This window comes from Oryx dammah, unplaced genomic scaffold, assembly GCF_014754425.2.
Source record: "Oryx dammah isolate SB20612 unplaced genomic scaffold, SCBI_Odam_1.1 HiC_scaffold_15, whole genome shotgun sequence".
NCBI classification, from domain to species: Eukaryota; Metazoa; Chordata; class Mammalia; order Artiodactyla; family Bovidae; genus Oryx; species Oryx dammah.
Window position 1 is genome coordinate 41,302,525 of NW_024070199.1, and position 16,612 is coordinate 41,319,136.

At 61.0% G+C, this 16,612-nt stretch overlaps 2 protein-coding genes across 6 annotated transcripts in view; one reads left to right on the forward strand and one right to left on the reverse strand.

Annotated features, from left to right (window-relative positions):
• Nucleotides 1-985: 985 nt before the first annotated feature.
• On the forward strand, nucleotides 986-8,613 carry LOC120874095 (solute carrier family 22 member 12-like). The gene is given in 13 exon segments (XM_040255204.1): nucleotides 986-1,387; nucleotides 1,972-2,075; nucleotides 2,564-2,718; nucleotides 2,796-2,888; nucleotides 2,891-2,954; nucleotides 5,074-5,197; nucleotides 5,368-5,477; nucleotides 6,462-6,592; nucleotides 6,595-6,654; nucleotides 7,147-7,255; nucleotides 7,491-7,535; nucleotides 7,537-7,695; nucleotides 8,472-8,613. Coding segments are annotated over 13 exon segments (1,698 nt in total).
• A 4,510-nt stretch (nucleotides 8,614-13,123) lies between these two features.
• The window catches only part of NRXN2 (neurexin 2), a 99,943-nt gene continuing 96,454 nt past the window's right edge, over nucleotides 13,124-16,612 (reverse strand). For 3 of the 5 annotated variants that reach the window (XM_040256158.1, XM_040256155.1, XM_040256156.1), the window contains one exon: nucleotides 13,124-15,058. In XM_040256158.1, the coding sequence (XP_040112092.1) occupies nucleotides 14,172-15,058 (887 nt within the window). In that variant the 3' untranslated portion in view covers nucleotides 13,124-14,171. The remainder of the gene's footprint in view (nucleotides 15,059-16,612) is intronic. The other 2 variants (XM_040256160.1, XM_040256159.1) reach the window with 1 other exon arrangement.

The window sequence follows — 16,612 nt, forward strand, 5'->3', positions numbered from 1 at the left end:
CCTGCGAGGGGGCAGGGAGACCTGCGAGGGGACAGCTGCCGAGACACAGGGGTGGGGGAGGAGGAGTTAGCAGGGCTCAGCCACTGGAGGGGTTGACAGGCGCGGTGCGGGAGATGTGAAGCAAGACTAGGGATCTAGCAGTGGATTGGGGGAGGGGGCAGAGATCTTGAGGTGACACTGAGCTTGAGGAACCCATGGGGTGTCTGGAGACACTGAAAGACTCAAGAGAGCAAAGCGGTGGGGAGGAGGGCATTAATGACGGCAGACACGTGGAAGGGAGGGGCCGCGGGCGGGGGGCTGGGCCACGCTGGCTGGGACACATGGGTTTGGACACTTGCTGGTGACTCGGGCTACACACACACACACACACACACACACACACACAGTCCTCACAGAGCACGGATGTTGCTCCAGCCTCACGCCAGCCCCTAGGTTGAGAGGACCCCGGGCAGCGCCTCTCCTGGGTCAGCCCTCAGTGCCCCTGGCACAGGCAGGCACGAGATGGCAGGGGTACAGAGGGGCAGAGCCAAGGCCGCCCAGCCCATGCAGGGTGGGAGCTGCAGGACCTCTGAGTCTGTCCCTCCCTCAGAGCTGGGTTAAACTTTACCCGAGGAAGTGACCACGAAGCCCTCTTCCTCACCTGGTCACAGTGACCCCGGCCTAGGTGACCTCAGCCTCCTCTTTCCCCGCTTCCCCAACTCAGCTTCTCCCAGAGGTCCAGGGGCAGCTGTGTCTCTGGGGAGGTGCTGGTGGCTTCAGGGTCACACCTCGTAGACTCAGGTCCCAGCCAGAGCCACCCTGAGTGATGGTGCCCGGAGACCCCCAGGCTGAATCTTCACGGCGGGCATCCCTGCCATGCCCTGGGCAGCCCGGCTAGCGCAGCAGGAGGTGCTGCGGTGGGGGGCAGGCCCCCCGCATCGGCCCCTCTGCCCTGAGCCAGCCTCTGTGAGGTGGGCACCTCCCCTGGCGCCTCCAGGCAGGCTCCATGGCTTTTTCTGAACACCTGGACCGAGTGGGCAGCCGGGGCCAGTTCCAGGTTCTCCAGATGGTGGCCCTGGTGGTCCCCATCACGTGGTTCGCCCCTCAGAACGTACTGGAGAACTTCTCAGCCGCCGTGCCCAGCCACGGCTACTGGGTGCCCCTCCTGGACAACAGCACGGCCCAGGCCAGTGTCCCCGGGGCCCCGGACCCCCAGGCTCTCCTGGCCGTCTCCATCCCGCCGGGCCTCAAACGTGGGCCCCTCCAGTGTCGCTGCTTCCGCCACCCACAGTGGCAGCTCCTGGACCCCAACGCCACGGCCACCAACTGGAGCGAGGCCGACATGGAGCCGTGCGTGGACGGCTGGGTCTGTGACCGCAGCACCTTCACCTCCCCCATCGTGACTGAGGTGGGGGCCTCCCCTCAGACCCTCCCCAAGTCCTGACACCCTAGAGGCCAAAGTCACAGATCACAGCCGGTTGGATTCAAAATGGCCCAGTCCCAAGGGGCAGCGAGGGGAGTCCCCCCACCGTTGGCCTCCACATTCGCAGGCAGCTTCCAGCTCCTTCTTGGCCACATCGCCCTGCCAGGGCTGGTGGCAGAAATGAGCTTGCAGGAACCTCAGGGGCACTCCGCAGAGTCACTGGGTTCCCAGAGGCAGCCTCCAGCAGATGAGGGAGACAGGAGAGGTGGCCCCCCAGCAAGCAGGAGGGGGACTCTACGGAACGGAGGGAAGTGGCCTCTGAAAGCTGAGAGAAGGCGCCAGCGTGGCTGGATGATGTAGAGGGGCCCAGCGAGGAGGCGGATGAGCCCAGAGAGGGCCTGACTCCAGGCCTGGGATAACAGGGAGCCAAGGAGGGGCTTAGGCAAGGGATGATGACCCCTAAGGTCACCGGGCCGGACACCCACCTCCCTGGGTTTTCCCATCTGGACCCCCCGCCGCCCCCTCCCAGCCTCCTGAGCTCAGATCCCCAGCTTCTCCTCTCCCACCAGTGGTACCTGGTGTGTGACGCTCAGGCCCTGAAGCCCATGGAGCGGTCCATCTACCTGGCCGGGAGCCTGGTGGGAGTGGCTGTGTACAGCCAAGTATCTGACAGGTGAGGTGCCCCGTCCCCTCACTGCCCCTGCGCCCCGAGACCCCGGGCCCTGACTGGCCCTTAACTGGCGGGATCTGGGGAGAAAACTCCATCTGATGTGGGTCCCTCTCATGAGACCCTCCAGCTGTGCTGCTGAGCAAGCTGAGTCCCTCTCTGGACCTGGGCTTCACAGATTCCCCTCTGAGGCCGTGAAGGGTCATTGTTCTCATCAAACATTCACTGCTAAAACCTGCACGGCCACAGGTTGCTGCTTGGCTGACCAGCTGCTGCTTGGCTGCCCCTGCTGACGGGGAGCTCACCCCCTGCCCAGTGCCTCAGGGGGTGCTCCCTGTGCTCACAAGCCCTCCCTCCGTGGATGCAGAATGTGGGTCTGGACCCGGGAGTCGCTCAGTGGGCAAGCAGAAGGTGGGCTCCAGTGGTCCAGACCCCCATGGCCAGCGCCGTGGCACCCCATGGACCCGGCTGCCCTCCCCATGTGTTTGCCGCATGTTTGGGCACCGGTGGGTGCTGACCTGGAACCACCTTCAGGTGGCCGTGGCAGGCACGGCGGCTGCCTTCGCCCCCACCTTCCTCATGTACTGCCTCTTCCGTTTCCTCGTGGCCTTCGCTGTGGTGGGCACCATGCTGAACACCATCATTCTCCGTAGGTCCCCGACCCTGGCCGGGCAGGGGAGGCTTGTGCAGGCTCCCAGGCCGACCCACTTGGTCTCCACTTGGCAGAGTGGACATCAGCACAAGCCCGCATCTTGGTGATGACTCTGAACTCCCTGGGCTACACCTTCGGCCACGTCCTCCTGGCTGCGGTGGCCTAGGGCACGACTGGACGCTGCTGCAGTCGGTTGTCTCCATTCCCTACTTCCTCTGCTTTGTGTACTCCTGGTGGGTGCCGCCCAGCTCCCTCCCTGCAGGAGACCCACTCTCCACCCTGGGCGCAGAGGCCTGGGATGCAGAAAGCCAGACGGGAGCCACAGGAGCCTGCTCCCAACACCCCCCACCCCCGATCCAGGGCCTCTCCTTCCCCTGCTCCTCCCAGGCGTCTCCTCTCCCTTCCTCCCCATCACTTCTCAGCCCATCCCTGTCTCCTGTCCTTGCCTGCCTTGGCATGTGCACCTCCGGGCACGTGTTCTGAGCCCCTCCTTTGTGCCAGGCCTGGCAGCACTAGGCCAGGTCAGGGCGGATGGGATGCAAAGCTACAACACACACACACACACACACACACACACACCCTACTCCGAGAACACAGTCACTCCTCAGAGCAGGAGGCAATCACATCTCACGCAGCAGCTCTGAGCAGAGGTACCTGCACCCGGCCGGCAGCCTTCGGGGTTGGCAGACTGGCCCCCATATCACGAGAGTAAAGGGCAGAGGTCAGTGAGGCAGCCTCCAGGGCCCGGCGCTGATGCTGGCCCGCGCGGCCGAGCCCTGCTCGCCCTAGCAGACAGGCCCAGGCGGGGACTGTGGGTACATGTGCCTTTGAGACTCCACTACTTCATCACTCCAACAAATGGCCACTGAGCACCAGCCGGGGCGGGGCCCTGGCTGTGCCCGGGGAGACAGTGATGAGCAGGAGAGAAATCCCACACATCAGAGCGTCACAGACCACTCAGTTTAGGAGGCCCATCTGAGGAGGGGACCCCATGGCCCCTCAGCTCCCACCAGCTTCTCTGCTTCCCTTCCAACCCAATTTCTCGTCGTGAGACGCGTCTGCACGTTCCACCCCACGCCGATGACCCCGCCGCCCTCGCCCGGCCACCTGTCGCTCTGGCCCTGCAGCCCACAGAAGGGCACCACTGTCCTCTCCCGGGACCTCCCCTGTGCCCATGGCTCTACTTCTCCAAACGCTGCAGGCCCCCACCCCCTCCTTGGCCTGCCTCTCTGCAGCCTCCAGACACCTGGGTGACATCCCCATCACTACTGTCTCAGCATCACAAACGTAGCATCTACACCTGCTCCTCCCCGGGGCCTCTCCAATGTTGACAGCAGCCCCCACCCACAGGTAATGGAGTCAGAGTCGCCCTGACACCTCCCTCTCCTTCATACCTAGTCCGGCAGGTCACGGGGTCTCGTCAACTCTACCTCTGATGTGCGCTTGAGACCCCTCTCTGGCTCTGCAAACCCCCAAGGACCTCAGGGCCCCACCTGCTGCGGGGGGAGCATGTCTGGCTGGGGCACCTGTGTCCAGCGGCAGAAGCCAGTGTGGGGCGGTGGGCACAGAAAGGGGTCCGAGGTCTGGATGGTGCAGGGGGTCTGGGCTTGATGTTGAGGATCTGGGAGACAGGTTAGTGTTAGGGGTTGGGTCTTGCCACAGGGAGGGGGCGCTGGGAGGTGTGGGGCTGACTGGCACCCAGGAGGTGGTGACTGTTCCCTGGCATGGGTGAATGGGCCAAAAGTGAGGCAAGGGCCGTGGGCTGGTCGCCTGCAGGGGGCGCTGGAGGTGACGGGCGCTGGTGACTAATGGGTGCAGGCTGAGGGGGCCTGAGCCCCACCATGGGTGTGAGGATGTTTGCAGGAAGGGGCTCCAGGGGAGGGGCCAGCTCAGGCAGGAAGGTGTGGCCATGGGGGTGAAAGGGGGGCAGGAGGGCCCTGTGACACTCGGGAGGGCTGGACAGCAGGGGACCCTGGTGGGCCTGCAGGACAGAGGTCCTGGAGCCATCAGGGGCGTGTTCACTGCACACAGGCCCTCCCAGCCCTGGCTCCCAGGTGAGGCCGGGAGAAGGGGCTTGGGGTCAGGAGGGAGGCAGGAAGGAAGGACAGGGACCCCCAACCCCAGCCCAAGAGAGGGAGGAGGCAGAAAGGACCTGGCCCCCACAGCCAGCGCCCTTTGCTGCTTGCCACACCCCACCCCCGGCCCCCCGACTTCAGCAACCCTGAGCCTGGGGCAGCCAGTGAGGCCACCCCTTTGGCAGAAGGAGACAGAGGGGCAGGGAGGCTCGTGCAGGCCAGGCCCTGGGGGAAGCAGGCAGAGACCTCCTGCTCTCCTCCCTCTCCCCAACCCCAGGTGGCTGGCAGAATCGGCACGATGGCTCCTCATTATGGGCAGGCTGGAGCGGGGCCTGTGGGAGCTACAGAAGGTGGCCACCATCAACGGAAAGAGGGCAGTGGGAGATGCGCTGACCGTCAAGGTGAGGCGAGGCTGGGCCTGCCTCCAGGGCTAGACCCTCAGACCCTCTCCTGTCCCTGAACAGGGTCCCTGGGAGATGGACGGAGGGGCCCGGGCCCCCAGGATGGGGGTCATAGGGAGGAGAGCCAAGCAGTGACCGCATGCTGACAACCCTCCCCACCCTCCATCCAGGTCTTGCGCTCAGCCGTGCAGGAAGAGCTGAGTGTGAGCCAGACTCCTGGAAGCCTGGTCACTCTGCTCCGCACTCCTGGCCTGGGCCTCCGGACCTGTGTCTTCACTCTGTGCAGATAGACGCCCCTCTAGTGTGCGCTTGATGACCCCCACCCCACCCGGCCCCAGCCTCCGCCTCGGGCCACCAGCAGCCTGGAGTCAGGGCTCTGCTGGCGTCCACTGGCTCTGCCGACTCTTCTACTGACCCCACTGGCTGAGAGGGCCTCTAAGACCAGGCCTGCGGCACTGACTCTCTCGGTCAGGCTTCCACAGGAAACTGCCCGGGGCCAGGAGGACTCAGGCTGGGACAGGTCAACAGGAGAGATTAGCAAGGAGGATACACAGCAAAGTTGCTAGGAGAACTGCAGAGCCCAACAGGCAGAGGAGGCAGCTGGAGAATTCAGCGGCAGAAAGGCACATCTACCCTGGGGCTTCCCAGGGGGCGCTGGTGGTAAAGAACCCACCTGCCAGTGCAGGAGTCGTAAGAGATCCAGGTTCTATCCCTGGGTCGGGAAGATCCCCCAGAGGAGGGCATGGAAACCCACTCCAGTATTCTTGCCTGGCGAATCCCATGGGCAGAGGATCCTGGTGGGCTACAGTTCACAGGATCACAAGAGTCAGACACGACTGACGAAGCTTAGCATGCACGCGCGCACCCTAGTTTGGAAGAACCAAAGAGAAGGGAGAGGGGTTATCAGAGCTCAGGAGCCAGGACCACCTGGCAAAGACTGAACCCACCAGGGCCACAGAGAAAGGGGCTGGTCAGTGGAAGCTGGAGCCGTGGAGGGGAACGCAGCCACTGCCAACAAGGTGCCCAGAGAAGCGGGGAGCAATACTTCAGCTTTGCCCTAGTCCCGCCTCCAGTCTCTCCCCAGTGCCTCCCATTGGCCAAAGCTCAGGAGACGTGGCACTGGCAAGGGAACCTGGGAAATGTAGTCCATAGCGACCACCCAACCAATGGGTACAGAGCCAGCAGGGAAGGGTGGAGGCAGGTCGGAGAACAAACCAGCTGCCCCATCCCCAGCCAGAATTCACCTGCGTACCCCCACCCTCAGGTTTGCCCTTGGTTTCACCTTTTACTGCCTGACCTTGGACCTGCAGGCCCTAGGCAGCAACATCTTCCTGCTCCAAGCCCTTATTGTGGTCGCGGACATCCCAGCCAAGGTCGGCACCCTGCTGCTGCTGGGCTGCCTGTGATCCTGGTGCTGGCGGGCCTCTGCATCCTAGCCAACACGCTGGTGCCCCACGGTGAGCAGGCGGGCCTGGATGCACGTGGCTGCGGCCAGAGGCTCCCTACCTAGGAGAGCTTAAGCCACAAAAAGAGTCCTCTTTTTCCCCCATCAAAAGGGCACTGGACTAGAGTAGGGCCCACTTAGGGAGGAGTCTGCTGGGTCGTCTGGATGAGATGGTGGCAGCCTGCTCTGGACAGCATTATGAAAAACTGTGGAGACAGAATAACTGTGATGGATTGCTGGGATGGGGAGGGGAGGGGGCGGTGCTGTTGAGAAGGGCAGAGAAATGGAGAGGGTGGAGGAGGACTCCCAGGGTCTGGATCTGGGAGTCTAGGTGGGAGCAGACTGGGCGGGGGGTTGGGGGGCAGGGAATGTGGTCACTTAGGACACAGTGCATGTGTGGGGTCTGGGGACACCCAGGTGGAGGTGATGAGCAGACATTTGGAAGGTCTTGGGGAGAGCCCAGGACCCCTGCCAACAAGCCTGCCAAACCCATCTCTGTCCACAGAGATGGAGGCCCTGTGCTCAGCCCTCGCCGTGTTGGGGCTCAGGGGAGTGGGGGCTGCCTTCACCTGCTTCGCCATCTATACCGCCTAGCTCTTCCCCACTGTGCTCAGGTGAGCCCCACGGAGGCGGGACTTCCGGGTTGGGAGGGGGCCGTGGGCGTGGCCTTCCCCAGACCAGATTTTCGTGCCTCGAACTTCTCTTTCACCTGACCTTGGGGCTGCCCAGGTGCATCCCAGCCCAGCCTGACCCATGGTGCCTCTTGGGACTGAGAGGGCCTGGCCAGAGTGAGAGGTCAAAGCCGTAGGCAGGCAGTACGACCCCTCACAGGTGCATCTATACCGGCAGGATGACCGCAGGGGGCCTGTGCCAGATGGCCACCCAAGCAGGAACCTCTGGGGCCTCTGGTCCGGCTGCTGCGCATCTATGGCGCCTCCCTGCCCCTGCTGGCGTGCAGGGTGGTACCAGTGCTGAGCGGCCTGGCTGCGCTGCTGGTGCTGCCCAAGCCCCAGAACCTGCCGCTGCCCGACACCATCCAAGACCTGCAGAGGCAGTCAGTGGACGCAGCCCCGGCCATCCCCTCTGCCCTCCCTGGAGCCCCAGAACAGGGCGGGCCTGGCCACCCACCCCCATTGCCAGACAAAGGGAGAAGCAGAGGCCCAGAGAGGGATAGGATTGGCCTGGAGTCACACAGCACCTCTTTGGGAGACTAGAGACCCAGGGCTCAGTCTCCCAGCTGACAGTGTGGATTTGGTCCCCTGCCCTTCATTCCACCATTTGAGACCTGAGTGGCCCACCTACCCCCAGCTCCACCTAGAGAGAGGTCAAGGGGGCAGCATTTTGTGAGGTGGAGAGCTGAGGGTGTGGCAGCGGTACTGGACATTCTCATGGGCCCCAGACTCTACTCCTAAAGCCCCTAGATGTCTATCAGGGAGGTCACTCCCCATCCATCCCCCATCACGTGCCCAAGAGCAGGGCAGCCGTATTTCCTGAGTCCTCAGGATAGACACAGATCAGGAGTAACTTGCACCCACGAGAGACAACCCCTCCGTGTCTTTCCTGAACAGAGTAGTATGGAAGGCAACACACTTCCAGGGATGTCCTGTCCTGAAATCCACAGGGTTTTAAGCCTCCTGGGAAGCCTGCGATGGGATGACTTCTTGGCAGAAGGAGAGTAAAGGCCTTCTTTTCTGGAGGGCCTGGGGACTGCCCCTCCAGCTGAGCCTGGCCTCGCACTGTCTAAAGAGCCGCCTCCAACACAGAAAGGGCAAAGGATGGTGTGACTGGCAGTAGTCTGCCCAGTACACCGTCACCCGCCCCTCCCTCAAGGCCGCAGAGAGGAGCAGGGCCTGCAGTCAACCGCGTGCTTCCTTACCGCTCACTGCCCCTGAGCTTGGAGGCTGACCACCAGCCCCTCACGACCTCCCCAACTTTTCACTGCACCCCAGGGGCTCTGCAAGAGCAACAGTGAAGTCTCATATCCTCAGCTTCATCAGAAAGATGGCTCCAGCCCCTCCCACACCCTCCCTACTCCAGCCGCCCGGCCATGTCTTCTGTCTGCCACCTTCTTTCCCTGACAACAACCCCCACCTCCTCCCAGACCCAGGGCCCAATGCAGGGCTTTAGTGAAATTCTCACCATGGCTGTGGCCACACGCCTGTCCCCCAGCCTACCAGCCTGTGAATTCCCAGAGGGTGGGTGTCCCCATGTCCCCAGCTCCCCTAGAGCAGAGGGGCAGTGGTGTGAGGGGGATGAGAGAGTGAATAAAAGAACGAACAACTGTGCCTCTCCGGCTCAGTGATGTGCCCCCAGGGTCCACCTGGAATGGGGGGTGGGGACTCCTTGCTGGGGCCGCCCTTTCCCAGGCCAGCTTTCCTGCCCTGAATGTCAGCCAAGGGGCTGCGTTTTCCAGTCTCTGTTGTGGGCCAGGCACCGACCAGGCTGGACGCCTCAAGGCATCCATCATCTCGTTGCATCTTTTCCTGAAGCCTTTGAGGTAGATGTGGCCCCATTTTACGTGGGAGAAAACCAAGGCTCACAGAAACTGACTGCCATGACACCGAGCTAACAGGGGGAGCGCCAGCAGTCGAGCCCAGGTCCAAAGGTCTCTGGAGCCAGCTCTGTCAAATACCCTCCAGCCTGCACTCAGGCCTCAATCTGGGTGCTCGGTGAAGCTTCTGGAGGGCACAGACACCATCTGAGAACCATCCAGAACCCCTGCACTGGCACCACTTACAGGGAAACCAGGCACAAGGGCTCAGATGGAAAGGGATGACCTCTGAGCTCTCATGGTCCAGCTCACACACACGTGGGGGCTCAGCGGGTCTCCAGCAGCCGCGCCGTCTGCTGAGCCACCCCCGACCTGTGCTCAGGTGCTCTCTGGTCCGCCTGTGTCTCTGCTTCCAGGTGCCTCAGCAGAGCGCCACACACCTCTACACACACACATCAGTGATGTGTACACACGCACAAGTGGGCACACACATGAGAAGGCTATTGGGAGATCAGGAAGCAGCTCCCTGGCTCCCAGGGAGATGGGCTCACTCCCTGGCTTGGTCTTCTCTGCCTGGGCCTCTGGGAGGTCATGACCTTTAGCTATTTGCCTCCAGTGAGGACCCCAGGACAAAGGGGATGGGGCAAGGATCGCATTGGTAAAGATACCCAAAGATGAGGCTGTGCCACCTACCCTGGACTTTCTGTCTTGTCCACCTGCTGCCCAACTGAGCCCCCACTGCCTTACTTCCCCTTACTTAGCATTCTTAGGGCCCCAGGGTGGCCAGAAGCTTCCAGAAGGCAGACCCCAGGGCTGGTGGAAGATGACTCCTCCTCTCCCCAAGGGTGTCCTCCAGCTTACCAAGTGCTCAGAGTCATCTGTCTGCCCATATTCAGAATGGCCTTGCTCCTGGTCCTTCCAGGTGGTCTCAGCCTGCCAGGACTCAGGGGGGCCCACCTAGTTCCCACCTGGCACTCCTCACTTAACTCGTGTGTGCGTGCTCAGCCGCTTCAGTTGTGTCCAACTCTTTGCGATCCCATGACCTGTAGTCTGCCAGGCTCCTCTGTCTATGGGATTCTCCAGGCAAGAATACTGGAGTGAGTTGCCATTTCCTCCTCCAGGGGAGCTTCCTGACCCAGGGATCAAACCCGCGTCCCTTACATCTCCTGCATTGGCAGGCAGGGTCTTTATCACTAGCGCCACTTGGGAAGCCTCACTTAGCAGGACCTGGATGCTGGGAGGCCCAGGGCCCTGGCCCTCTGGGGCAATGAGGGAGAAAGTGTCATCACCATGGCGGAGTGAGTGCCCTGCCAAGGCCAAAGGGGCCTCCCTCAGCAGCAACCACAGGTCTGCAATCAGCTGGGCACTGCCACCCGAGTGGCAGGCCTTCACCTGGGATGCACCCTCTCTCTTGATATCCATCACAGGGAGCTCCTGGCCCAGCAGCTGCTAGGCACCCTGCAGGGCACCCCTGCCAGGCACCCCTTCAGTCCCCTTCCTCCACTTCCCCCATCATTAGCTGTAGAAGCCTCAGGCAGCGGGGACAGGAAAATGCCTCCCACTTTGGCAATTCTCCTGCCTCCAGCCAGGCCTGCAGCTCACCCAGGAGGGTGTGTGAGGAGGGGCAGCACCGGCCACACAGGCTCCACATCCACTGCCAGGAGGAGGGCCTCATGCCCAAAGAGCTCCCGTGCTGGTTGAGATTGCATTCCTGTACTGTGGGCCTGCCTGGCCAGTGCAGGTCTCACAGTCAAAGGTGTCAGCCAGGCTTCACTGCAAGCTTTTTCCCCAACCCCATCCTTCGTTCTCCCCTCCTACCCCCTAGAATCTCCTGACACATCCCTGCAAATACCAGTGTCCAGGAGCAGGGTACCCAGAGTTTCACCCATCCCCATGCTGTTCAGACTCTCCTGGGGGTCACTGCCAGCCCAGCCAGACACCAGGAGCCCAGGTCAGGCCCAGGCAGTAAGTTCAACATGAGATGCACAGGATGAAGGGGTTAAGACCAAGGGGACTGTCTCTTACAGACAAGCACACTGAGTAGGAGAGGCCAGGAGTCTTTCCTCACTACTGAGGCCTTGGGCGGCAGGGCTCTTAGCTTCCTCACAGAGAGCAAAACACAATCGCACAGCCACACGGCAATGAGTCAGACGGGAGTCCATCTTCCAAGTCCTGCACTGTCCTTCTTTCTGACCCCCTACCCCGATAGACTGTTTGAGGCCACTCTGGAAACTTCTGGAGTAAGGATGTTCCCTTCTTGACACCAAGGAGCTCCTGCCTCCTGTCTTTGTTTTCTTTGGCTAGTGGTGATGGGGGCAGGAGAACCCGAGATAAGTCTCCACTCCTTGGACAGGGAGAGCAGCAGCAGAAGACCCTGGGGCGAGGCCATGACCAGCACAGGGACAAGACATCCTGACAAGCCTGCCCCCGTCAGGCCTCGCGCAGGCTCCCGCAGAGGGTGACAGCTGACCTCGGTGAGGCTGCCCTCCAAGACTGTGAGTGGTAGGAGACAAGCGAGGCCCAACCCTCCCTCCTGGTGACTGGTTCAGGAAAGAGAGGAGAGGTCAAGTCCATGGAAATCCACCCCCTGGAGCGGCTGGGGGAGGACTCTCTCTCCCAACCCCGTTAGGACTCGGGGTGGAGGGAGGACACTCAAGGGCCACTGGGGCACACCCCATGAGGGGAAGGGTCCCACCACAAAAGCTTCATCCCAGAATGGAGGGATGCGGGGGGAGATGAGGTGGATCTGGATGGGGTTCCGGTGGGCATGGAGCCCAAGGACCCTGGGAGGTGTCCAAGCCTAAACAATGACCAATCTTATGAAACTGTTGCAAGAACACGCTGGCCGGGGGTGGAAGTTCAGGAAGCACAACAGGGCGATGGAGGGCGGTGAAGGGTGACGATGAGCCAAGAGCTCGAGAAGGCAGAGCCTGGAGCAGCGGGGCTGGGGGCAAGACCCACCAAGCAGAAGGCAGAGGAGACCTGAGTGATGGAGTGTGGCTGAGTCCTGTCTCCAAAAGCCTGTTGCTCCGGCGCGGCCCCCTGGGAGATGCAGACTCACCCACACTCCCGAGGACGTGCGGGCCCTCATGTACAACCTCCACCTTGAGAGTCTCGGCTCCTTTAGACCAAGAGGATGAACAAACACAGACCCACCTGCGCATGTCTGGGACCTTGGGCCCGTTTCATGTCCCCATGAAGAAGCAGACAGCTCGTCCGAGGTGTATGGACCCTTCTCCCACCCGCAGCCCCAGGTGCTGCCCACCGCCAGCCGGGGCGGGGCAAGGGCCAAGCTCTATAGAGATGTAAAAGGGGCAGAGGCCCCGGAGTTAGGCAGAACCAGGGGAAAATCTGGACCTAGATACTGACCCACCTTGAGACCTTGGACTAGCAGCTGAAGCTCTTCCCACCCATGAATAACATTACCTCCCCCGAGGGCTGTGTCAAGGCTGTCCCCACCCCTACTCCCCATGCACACGCAGCCACCACCAGAATGCAGGCCCTTTCTAGCCACTAGAGGGCAAAAGGATGCTCCCACTTCGGGATTTATCCACCCACAGAGTCCACCTGCCAATGTACGAGACACAAGAGACTCGGGTTGGATCCTTGGCTTGGGAAGATCCCCTGGAGTAGGAAATGGCAACCCACTCCAGTATTCTTGCCTGGAAAATCCCATGGATAGAGGAGCCTGGTGGGCTACAGTCCATGGGGTCGCAGAGTCAGACAGGACTAAGAACATACACAGTCACTGAGAGAAGCTAAGGTCCATGGCCAGTGGGGCCAGACCAGTCATTGCTCTCAGGCCTGGGGGCTGTCTGGGATGTGAGGGTGAGACAAAGACAAGCCGCCTCAAGGAGCTCAAAGTCATGCTCAACCCAAACCTTTGGGCGCTACTTACCAGCTCTCATGGACTCATCTGGGCCCAGATCCCAGCCCAGAGCTGGAACCAGTGTCCCAACAGCACCCGACCCGAACAAACTGCACAGGACCGTTGGATTTGGAAAGTTTTTGTTTTCTTTTCCCACACATTTCCGGGGTTGGGGTGTTTTCCAAGACTCAGACACATTTGTTAACAAAGAGAAAAAAAACTGGGGGAGCAGGGAGCCTGTGGGCAGAGAAGTGACCCCAGCAGTCCGCGGGCTATGCCTGGCTCCCCCTCTTCCCTGCTGCCCGCGCCCAACGGGTGCCACAGGCTGCTGCTCGCGATATCTAGATTATTTGTCTTCAATATATATCTGCATTTGCCTTTCCCCTCCCACCCGCCCCCCACCCTGCTCCTCCAGCAGCTTCCCCATCAATGCACGTCGCCCGGCGGCATACAGCAGAGCAAGCCTTCCCAGGCCTGAGCCCCTTCCCTGGGTGGGGCACCAGGCAGGCCCCTCCTCCTGGTAGGCGGAGCCAGGGCTCTCGAGGCCGCCCAGGCCCCGCCCCGCCCCGCCCCTCTCTGGGCCGCTCCGCCCACCCTCCCGCCCTTCTCCCACCGACTCTGGAAACCCAAAGGGAGGAAAGGAAGGGAGAAACCTGACACACACAAAGGAGAAGTGGGGAAGGAGGGTGGGGACTGAGAGACACAGCAAGCCTGGGGTGGGGACTGAAGGGCTTGGGGAGAGAAGGAAGGCAGGAGGAACAGAGGGAGCAAGAGGAAAAATGGAGGGAAATGAACAGGACGAGTAGCGGACACTGTACAAAACCCCCAGCCTTCCTTCCCGCCCAACCCCACCAAAATAAAACTACCCCCCTTAAAAAAATAAATCAACCCAGGGCTGTAAGCACGTGCCCTGCCCGGCTGGCGCAGAGCTGAGAGGGACAGACAGCCCCAGGACGGACGATAACTCCGCGCCGGACAGCCGGCAGGAGGAAGGGGACGAGCACGGGGTTTTCCTTTCCTTTTTCTTTTCTTTTTTTGCGTTTCCTCTTCGTGAGAGAAGTCTGAGGCAGCCAGGGAGTGGGTCCCCAGGGCCCCGGCAGGGAGAGGGCCGCACCCTCCTCCCCGTCTCTCCCGGCAGGGGCAGCTGGCAGTGGGGCGCGGTGCCGGGGGCTCAGACGTAATACTCCTTGTCTTTGTTCTTCTTGGCCTTGCTGGGCGTCTTGGGGGCTGCCGGGGCCTTCTCTTTCACCACCGCCCCGTTGCTCTGGGCCGAGTTACTGATGTAGTTCCGGCTCTGGTCCACCTGGTAGGAGCCCTCGTCGCGGTTGCGGTACTTGTACATGGCATAGAGGAGGATGAGGATGCAGAGCGCCGCGGCCGCCACGATGCCCACCACCATGCCCGTGGTGCTGCTGGACTCCCGGATCACCTCCACCGCGCCCGGCGGGCCCCGCTCCCCAGGCCCGGTGGGGTTGGCTGTGGGCAGATGGGGGAAGCCGGGAGCGGAGGTCACGCCGGGGCGCAGCGGAGGGGGCCTCCGCGGCTCGAAGGACGTGGGGGCCCCAGGCCCCAGGGGTGGGTTTTCCAGCAGGGGCTGCAGCGGGTCTCGGTGGTTCATTTTGCCCGCTGGCAGGTTGGGGGCCGGGGCGGAGGGGGCGAGCAGCACCCCAGGGGCTCCCGTCGCCCCATCTGTCCTGAGGTTGGGCCGGGGAGCGGGCTTGCGCGGGGACAGGAGGGTAGTGCGGTCCGTGACCAGGGGAAAGGTGGTGTAAAAGTCCTCGTCGTCCGTTGGGGGGAGGCTGGAGTCAAAGACCTCCCCGGAGGCAAAGCCCGAGGCCTCGATAGGCTCCTCGCAGTCGCTGTCGTCCTGCTCGGCCTGGCAGGGGCCCCCGGCGGGCGGGCGTCGGGCCGCGGGCGGGGGCAGGGTGTCTTGGGTGGCACCCACGCCGGTGAGGAAGGGGTAGAAGGTGGGGGGTGGGGGCACGAAGGGGGATCGAGTGGCCACGGGAGGGGGGTCTAAGGAGTCCTCCGTGATTATGGGCAATATTAACTCTCCTCCTAGAACAAGAGAGAGAAGAGAAAAGACAGGGCGTCAGCGAGGGCCGGGGCGCAGGCGGCCGGCACAGAGAGAGAAATAACAGCCTCACACACCCAAATCGGTTCCAATTGGCTTTGGCGGAGACTAGAGCGGGCTGGGCCCGACCGCCAGCCGGCCGGAGCCCTGCGCTTTAAGCGGGCAGCGGCTCGGATGCTCTGGGCACCCCACGCACGGGCTCTGTGGCTCTCTGGGTTTTGGATTTTTGTTTGTCTTAAGAAATCAAAAGGAACAGAAAGGAAAGGAAATAGAAAAGAAATGGAAAAAAACAAAACAAAAAACTCTACTGGTTTAAGGTTTTAAAGACAGATACAAGAGCAGCATATAAACAAACCTAACAACGATATCTTTTAGGGTTTTTTCTAGGTTTTTCTCTTTTTTTGCTTTTTTTTTTTTTGCTTTTGTTTTTAAAAAAGAAGATAGCATACCACGGAATTCAGGCAACTTACATCAACAAATAGGCCGTGTGATTTTAGCATGAAGAAAAAAATTACAAACAGAGCTGTGTAAGCGGGTTCTCCCGGAAAAAATAAGAAAAAACAACTTTTCCGTACAACGTTTCCTGTCTATCTGTTTGGCATCTCCCTCCCTCACTCTTCTCTCCCTGAACAACTTGCTTCCTCCAGAGTACTCTCCTCCCTCACTGGTGCCCTCTCCCCCTCATTAAACACAAAACTGAAATGTGCAGAGTGAAGGCTGGCATGGAGGCACTGTTACCATAACTCGGTGTTGGCGTGGGGAGGGGGGAGGGAGCAGACAGAAGGGGGGCTTGGGAGGAGGTACATGACAGGCAGCGGTGTAGGAATCACCTCAGAGGTTAGAGGACTTGGGAGGGGATGGTCGTGGGAAGGGGCTTTGAAGGCTAATTGCAAGTTGGCCACGGGGAGAGGAGAAATTGAAAGTGGGAAGGGATGAGGAGTGGCAGGAAGTCACAGACACACTGGAGGAGGTCCTATCGGACTTGGGGAGTGGTAGTGAGAAGCCATGTGGAGTTAGGGAGGTGAGGAGAGACAGGGAGTGAGTGAAGGAACTAGGCAGGAACACATGATTCTCGAGCTACCTAAATCCCCAACTTTCTCTTTCTTCACCCTCCACCTCTGACCCCCACTGACTTCCCCCCCTCCCCCTCCCCAGAACCCCCATGGGCCGCCAGGACCTGGCCAGGGCTTGACTGCCTCTGGCCTTCTTATTATTGTTAAAACAATAATAAAACAACGGAAAGAAGAAGAAAGCAAAAAAAGAAAAGAAAATACATACACAGCCATCTGGGAAGGATGTACTTGCTAATATAGGGCCCAGGAGAACTACGGGGGAGGGCCTCTGGGGGTGGGAGCCTAGGTCTGATAGCTGGAGTTCCCTGGGTAGAAACTGCAATTCCCATCAGTCCCAAAGAGTGAGAACTACAAATCTCATTAGCCCTTACAGGGGTGTGGACCACAATTCCCATCAGCCCCTGGGTCAACAGCTACAACACCCATCAGCCCCCTGGACAACCCCTCTCAAACCAAAACACTGCA